At 52.6% G+C, this 8,394-nt stretch overlaps 1 protein-coding gene across 4 annotated transcripts in view; it reads right to left on the reverse strand.

The window, feature by feature from the left end:
- The window catches only part of LOC143277957 (uncharacterized), an 83,806-nt gene that overhangs the window by 20,266 nt on the left and 55,146 nt on the right, over positions 1 to 8,394 (reverse strand). For all 4 annotated transcript variants that reach the window (XR_013053816.1, XM_076582939.1, XM_076582940.1 and 1 more), the window contains exons 9-12: positions 6,981 to 7,991; positions 4,763 to 6,349; positions 881 to 1,453; positions 98 to 185 (exon numbers count right to left, since the gene is read on the reverse strand). Coding sequence is in view for 3 of the 4 variants with exons in the window: in XM_076582939.1 (XP_076439054.1) it covers positions 98 to 185; positions 881 to 1,453; positions 4,763 to 6,349; positions 6,981 to 7,991 (3,259 nt within the window). In the remaining variant the exon portion in view is untranslated. The remainder of the gene's footprint in view (positions 1 to 97; positions 186 to 880; positions 1,454 to 4,762; positions 6,350 to 6,980; positions 7,992 to 8,394) is intronic.

The raw sequence follows: 8,394 nt of genomic DNA on the forward strand, positions 1-8,394 counted from the left end.
TAACAACAACAGACACAGAGACACAGAGATGAAGACAAAGAGAGAGATGCAGAAAACAGCTCTGGAAACCACACTGGGGACAACTAGGTTTGGTCACCTGCCAAGGCCGAAGCCTCCGCCCCGAGCATTCTGGGCAGCTCGTCATCCTGCCACTCGTCACACAGCTCCACCCCTTTCAGACTCGTCTGCAACAACAACAACAACATGACAAGTAGCACACGCCTCCTGTCACTCACCACAAGCTCCACCCCCCTCCTGTCTCAACCATGAATGAGTCCACTCAATCAACGAACCAGACTTGTCTGCAACAACAACAACATGACAAGTAGCACACGCCTCCTGTCACTCACCACAAGCTCCGCCCTCCTGTCTCAACCATGAATGAGTCCACTCAATCAACGAACCAGACTTGTCTGCAACAACAACAACATGACAAGTAGCACACGCCTCCTGTCACTCACCACAAGCTCCACCCCCCCTCCTGTCTCAGCCGTGAATGAGTCCATGCAAGCAACCAACCATCTGCAAGCTGATAATTCAACCAAACCACGGGCGCAACAGCCAAGTGGTTACAACGTTGGACATTCAATCTGAGAGTCTGCGGGTTCGAATCCCAGTCACAGCACTTGGTGGGTAAAGGGCAGAGAGTTCTCAAATTTTTTCTGATCTCCCACATGTGCAGTCCTGATAGTGCCATCCGACCCACATGACAAACCCACCCACTCACCCACCAAACTGACACAACCAATCCTCCACCACCACCACCACCAACAACAACACAACCAAGTCACCGCCCAAACTCAACACTTTCCACCCTCCTCCACACACTCAACTCAACAACCCAAACGAACTCAGAAACAACAGCCATCAGATCACTAACCTCTGAAACGGAGGAGACCGTTCTCACCACGCCGCTCTTCCCCTGCGTTTTACTCCCTCCCGTCCTCTCCTCAGCGGTCTCCAGGCTTCCCGTTTCAGCAAACGACTCGTAGCGATGACCCCCAGACACGGCAGAATCCGGCGCTTGAATTTTCCTCTTGGAGTGGTCCTCTATCCTGGGCTCCTCCTCAGCTGGGGGGGTGGCCTCCAGGAGAGGGTGAGAGGCGTCGGAAGGCTGCAAAGTTCTCTGATCCAGCACGTCAATCACTGCCCTCTCGTTCTCCAGGGTGCTGGCGTACAGCTCCTTGTCACGCATGACGTGAAGAGTTCTCTTTCCTTGCTCGTCCGTCAAACTGTCGTCCAGGTTCAGGTCTCCTTCCGGCGCGATCTTCTTCTTGTCCGCTGAGGGGTCATGGTGACCTTTGTCACCACTGCTGCCGTTGTCGTCATCGCTGTCAGCGGCTGTGGGGGAATGAGCTCCGGCGGCGGCATCTTCCTCTGCGACCGATGAGCGCTGAAGCTGGGTGATCTCCCTTTCCTTGGCCTCCTGCCGGATCTGCTCCAGGATCTCCTCCTGTCAAAGACGGGAACAGGTCAGAGCTGAACATCAGCTCCATCTGTCTGTACCCATGTGTCTGGAATGCTCGTCTTCCTCACATCCACACACCAGCTCCATCTATCGGTGTCATCATTACCAGTCACAAGACAGAAGGTGGCTGATTAGTTAAGACACTCATAGAACTGCAAAAACAGCATCTGTGAGTGTCTGGATTCCCATGTTTGACTGGAATATCAAGCTGTGTTCGGTCAATGAGATGGGTTATAAATGCTGCTGGTCAGGCATCTGCCTATGGGTTTGTCCAAACTCAGCAACCCTCCATGGCGACTTTATCAGTCACAGAAGCACTCACCTTCCTCACAGTCACACTCACCTTCCTCACAGAAGCACTCACCTTCCTCACAGAAGCACTCACCTTCCTCACAGTCACACTCACCTTCCTCACAGAAGCACTCACCTTCCTCACAGTCACACTCACCTTCCTCACAGTAACATTCACAGTCACACTCACCTTCCTCACAGACACACTCACAGTCACACTCACCTTCCTCACAGTCACACTAACAGTCACACTCACCTTCCTCACAGTCACACTCACCTTCCTCACAGTAACACTCACAGTCACACTCACCTTCCTCACAGACACACTCACAGTCACACTCACCTTCCTCACAGTCACACTCACCTTCCTCACAGACACACTCACAGTCACACTCACCTTCCTCACAGTCACACTCACCTTCCTCACAGTCACACTCACAGTCACCTTCCTCACAGTCACACTCACCTTCCTCACAGACACACTCACAGTCACACTCACCTTCCTCACAGTCACACTCACCTTCCTCACACCTTCCTCACAGTCACACTCACCTTCCTCACAGTCACACTCACCTTCCTCACAGTAACACTCACAGTCACACTCACCTTCCTCACAGACACACTAACAGTCACACTCACCTTCCTCACAGTCACACTCACCTTCCTCACAGTCACACTCACAGTCACACTCACCTTCCTCACAGTCACACTCACAGTCACACTCACCTTCCTCACAGTCACACTCACCTTCCTCACACCTTCCTCACAGTCACACTAACAGTCACACTCACCTTCCTCACAGACACACTAACAGTCACACTCACCTTCCTCACAGTCACACTCACCTTCCTCACAGTAACACTCACAGTCACACTCACCTTCCTCACAGACACACTAACAGTCACACTCACCTTCCTCACAGTCACACTCACCTTCCTCACAGTCACACTAACAGTCACACTCACCTTCCTCACAGACACACTCACCTTCCTCACAGTCACACTAACAGTCACACTCACCTTCCTCACAGTCACACTCACCTTCCTCACAGACACACTAACAGTCACACTCACCTTCCTCACAGTCACACTCACCTTCCTCACACCTTCCTCACAGTCACACTCACCTTCCTCACAGTCACACTCACCTTCCTCACAGTAACACTCACAGTCACACTCACCTTCCTCACAGACACACTCACAGTCACACTCACCTTCCTCACAGTCACACTCACCTTCCTCACAGTCACACTCACAGTCACACTCACCTTCCTCACAGTCACACTCACCTTCCTCACACCTTCCTCACAGTCACACTCACCTTCCTCACAGTCACACTCACAGTCACACTCACCTTCCTCACAGTCACACTCACAGTCACACTCACCTTCCTCACAGTCACACTCACAGTCACACTCACCTTCCTCACAGTCACACTCACCTTCCTCACACCTTCCTCACAGTCACACTCACCTTCCTCACAGTCACACTCATCTTTCTCACAATGAACAGTATCAGTATCAGTATCGGTATCAGTAGCTCAAGGAGGCGTCACTGCATTCGGTCAAATCCATATACGCTACACCACATCTGCCAAGCAGATGCCTGACCAGCAGCGTAACCCAATGCGCTTAGTCAGGCCTTGAGAAAAAAAATATATATATATAAAATATATATATATATACACACACACATATAATAGAATAATAATAATAAATATAAAATAAAATAAAATAAAAAATAAAAATAAATAACCAAAAATAAATAAATAAATAAAGTAAAAAAAAAAAGTAAATAAATAAATTTAAAAAAATAAAATAAAATAAAAATAAAGATGAATAACAATAAACAGATATAAAATCAATGCTCCTGATGGAAAACTCTGACACTGACTTCAGTGTGAATGGAGGAATTATTGGGTTGTTGTTTTTTTTGTTGTTGTGGTTTTTTGGGGGGTTTTTTTGCTCAATGCTGAATGTTTAATCACTTTCAATTGTTTCATCAAATTCTCTCTCACACCACACACACACACACACACACACACACAATCACACCCTTACACTTCCAGAGACACAGACACACTCACACACAGACACACACAGTAACAAACACACACACACACAAACACTCACAGACAGAAAGACACAAACTGTCATGACAGACACACATAAATTCACAAACGCACACACAGACCTATGCATAAGGCTAAAGTGTGCGCACGTGCACACACACACACACACACACACATACTTACAGACACACACACAGACACACATGCACACACACACACTCACAGGCACAGACACACATACTTACAGACACACACACAGACGCAAACACACACACACATTCTCACTCATTAACACACACACACACACTCACAGAGACACACAGAGTGACACACGCACCCACAGAAATACATTCACAGGCACTGACACCCATACACACTTACTGACACACACTGACACACTCTCAGTCTCACACATACACTCCTAGTCATAGACAAATGTATACGCATGCATACACAAACACTCTGTCTCACCTTGACATTGTCGCAGACACACAAGCAAACGCACATTCACAGAGCTTGCAACCTACACACACAGACACAGGCACGCACATACATGCGTGCATGCACTCACATTTATCTGACAAACACTCACACTGTCATAGACGCACGCACTCACACACACAAACACTCACAGACACACAGACACACTTAATGCACAGTCCAATACTCCTGACCACCGTCTTACGGAAGCTGGCCCCCTCCAGACACACACAAAGAGGCAGACACACAAACATACACTTACACACACACACACACACAATCATGGACAAATAAGACTCGCCTGCAACCTTCAGACACAGACACAAGACACACGCATACTATACATGCACACACTCAAACACAATCACTGACAAACACACACACACACACACACACACACACACACACACATACAAACCCAAACCCCCCCCCCCAACCCAACTCTTCCCCTACCTGCACAGTCTGATACTCCTGACCGCTGATCTTGCGGAAGCTGGCCCCCTCCACCACCTCCTTGTCAGCGTCCGTCTCGATCACGTTGGCCTCGGGGTTGAACACGCCCATCTTCTGCATGGGGTCCATGTCGCACAGATACTCTGTTTCGATCTCGTAGCTCTCGCTCTTTGCCACACCACCACCACCCTCCTCCTCCTCCTCCTCGGGAGACAAGGAGGAAACGTTACCACCATCTGCCGGAGCACCGCTCAAAGCCTGCGCCAACTCATCGGCTAAAGAGCTGGACATTTTCATGGCGGAACCCTCGGAGGGCTGCTGCGAGAAGTGGGCGGCGAACTGCTCCGATTCCGTCGACGATGCCAGCGCACTGTCCGGGGTGCCACTCCCCTCCCCCACTGCCGCCGACATCCCCGCCCTGATGCCCGCGGAGAAACTGGAGGAGAGATCCTGATCCGACTCGTCCATCGTGGGGGAGGAGTCTTCGCTGATGCTGGGGTGCATCGTCCTCTCCTCCCCCCCTCCCGACGCTTCAGGGGGGACGAGCTCTTTGACAGACTCGGACGGGAAGGTCTCCAAGGCTTTCTGGATCATTTCGTTGGCCAGTTCGTAAGCTATTTTCTGTATGGCCTCCTCCGCCACATCGCTCTCTGCATCATCGCTTGACCGCTGCTGCGAGAAAGTCACTCCTTTCCTCTTCACCCCTGTGCTTGTGGAATCCAGGTCAAAGTTCAGCTCTTTGCTCGGCGGCTCTGCAGTCCCTGAGGACACCATTGACGATGCTTCAGAGGACTGGTTTGTCTCACCGGCCCCGGAGAAGAACCCCCCCGATGACGCCGCCTCCTGGGGGCTGAGCCCCGCCATGTGCACCCGGTTGGACGCCTTGACGGACCTGGGCTCGTTCAGGCTCCCGCTGCTCTCCGACCCCGTCAGGGACAGGCGCTCCGCCACCTCATTGAGGTCAGTGACGTGCGGGTCGAGGTTGAGCAGCGCATCCATGGGGCTGTCACGGAAGCTGTTCTGCGGGGTGTAAGGGGCGGCGGGGCTGCTGGAGCTGTCGTGGGCCCCGCTCCCCATGGGGCTGGCCGTCCCAGAGTCCTCCCCACCTCCCACTCCACCTCCGGCAGCAGCCGTGAGCTCCGCCTGCCTCTGGCGGATCCTGGCAGCAATCTCAGCGTTGTTGAGGCTGGGGAGGTTGTCACGGGCGTAGCGGTCGAAGGAGGAGCCCTCCACGAAGCTGTTGTGCGGGGTGAAGGGGCTGCGCTCCACGTCCAGGAGGTTGGCATCGTCCCCCGCCCCCTGCCCCTCCCACCTGGCGCCCTCTGCCCCCAGCACCTCCCGCTCCATGGAGGTGCGCTTCTCTCGGATGCGCTCCACCATGTCGGAGCTGTTGAGACTGGGCAGCTGGGTCTCCCTGGGCGGGGGGAAGGAGGAGGCAGAGTCCACGTAGCTGTTCTGCGGGGTGAAGGGGGAGAGGGGCGGGTCCTCCTCCCCAGCATCCTCCCTGCTGCCCGCCGGGCCCAGGGCCGCCTTCTTCTCCTGGATCTTCTCCACCATCTCCGAGCTGTTGAAGCTGGGTAGCTGCACCTGTTGGGGAGGAAGGGAAGGAAATCAAATCAAATCAAATTACGGTGCTTAGAGCCTCGCCGACCACTAAGGCCATCTCAAGGCTATCGCCACGTTAGCATCTACTTCAAGTCAAGGGTAAAAAAAAAAAGAATTTTTTAATAATTAAAAAAAAACATTAAAAACTAGTCACCACTTCAAGCTTTTCACTCAGAGTTTGAAAACCTTCCAGAGTTTAAAACATTCAAATCTGATTAAAAATGTTCACTTCTTTCAAGAAGTCCATTAACACCCAGGGAGGGAGGGAAAAGACAGCCACATTGACTTGATCTGCGTGTAACGTGTCAATGACCCTGGGGGGGCACAGCAATTACTCCTTGCCTTGAACAATGTTAACAAATTTATGCCGTTAGCCTCCAGAACTAAAAATTAACCTCAGTATACAGAGGAGAAAAAAAAACCCACATCAATCAAACCAAAAACATTATCCTGATGATCCATGATGCCACATCAAAACATACCACACTCCTGCTCCACACAACTGTAGAAAAATAAATCAAACACACACAAAAAAAACCCTCACCAACACCACCACATAAACACCATCACCTCCATCACATCACAACCAACAGACCACGCCTACCAAACCTACCTCCTTGTCCATCACCCCATCATCCATGTAGCTGTTGGGCGGAGTCACAGGGTAGCTTGGAGCCTTGGAGGCATGGCCCGAGGTCTGCCCTGAGGTCTGGCCCGACACCTGCCCCGAATTGGAGGCCGACACGTCCAGGGGAGAGTCCGTGGGGAAGAGGAGGTCGTGCGGGGAGGCCATGTTGAGGAAGTCCTGCTCCAAGGCATCATCATTGTCTTCATCGTCATCGTCGTCACCACCCTCCCCGACCTCCCCCAGCCCATTGTGCTGGCTGGGGTCGGCGTTGTTGTGGTTGAACCCCGCAGGGTTGTTCCCCGAAGCCTCCTCTGGGGCCGGGGGGGACGGGGAGCAGGTGCTGACGATGGGCTGAGGAGCGGAGGAGGGGAGTGGGGGTGCTGCCACATCCTGAGTGGTGGTGGGGGTGGGGGTAGCGGAGGCCTGGTTCGACGAGCCCTCTGAGACGTCGATGATGTCATCCCAAACAACTGCACCCACAGGACTGTCGTCGCCATTGTTGGCATCCTCACCGCCTCCCACCGCCAACGCCTTAGGCCCTGCCCCCCCACCCGGCCCTCCATCCGCGTTCTTGCTGCTGTCCTGGGGCGAGGTGGCGCCGCTGTCGCTGCTGTGCACCGAGCTGAGCGGATCGAAGACTTTGCGGTCAGCCACGGGCAGCAAGTTATCCGCAGCCAACAGATCGTCCTCGACGGACTCTTCCCTGCTGATGAGGTCTTCGGAGCTGATGTCCCCCTCGGATGTGTCCTGGCGGCTTCCCACGATGCTGCTCATGGAGGTGAACCCCTCTGACTGGTCCTTGGGCAGGTCGTAGGCGTCCATCTGGGTCTCATCCGGGGTGGTCTCCCCTGCCAGGAAGGACTTGATGATGGGGAGGACCTGCTTCCGTGAGGCCTTGACGTTGCTCTGGGAGAAGGTCAGGAAGTCCTCCGAGGAGGACGGGAGGGGAGACAACCCCAGGTTTGGGGACTGGCTGGCGTTCAGGACGTCCGCCATCTGGGGAATAATTGTGTTGTGTTGTATTGTATTGTAATGTATTGTATTGTATTCTATTGTATTGTGTGCACACATACACATGCATGCACACACACAAACTCAAACACCACCACACTAACACAACACACACCCTACTCCCCCCACCCACCCCAGACACTTGCATACCACCATACTGACACCAAACACACCCACACAGACCCAACTCCCACACACACACACACACCACACATCCACTACTCACCCCCCCACCCCCACCCCCGCCACACACACGCACGTGTGCACACCTTTCACACAGTTCTCACTCTCATCATACCAAAAGCTCAATTATTTAAACACAAAGAGAGATAGCACTCCATTCAAAACATTCTTTTTTTTTCTACATAATGAATCATACACCTTTCTT

This window comes from Babylonia areolata, chromosome 35, assembly GCF_041734735.1.
Source record: "Babylonia areolata isolate BAREFJ2019XMU chromosome 35, ASM4173473v1, whole genome shotgun sequence".
Classification (NCBI taxonomy): Eukaryota; Metazoa; Mollusca; class Gastropoda; order Neogastropoda; family Buccinidae; genus Babylonia; species Babylonia areolata.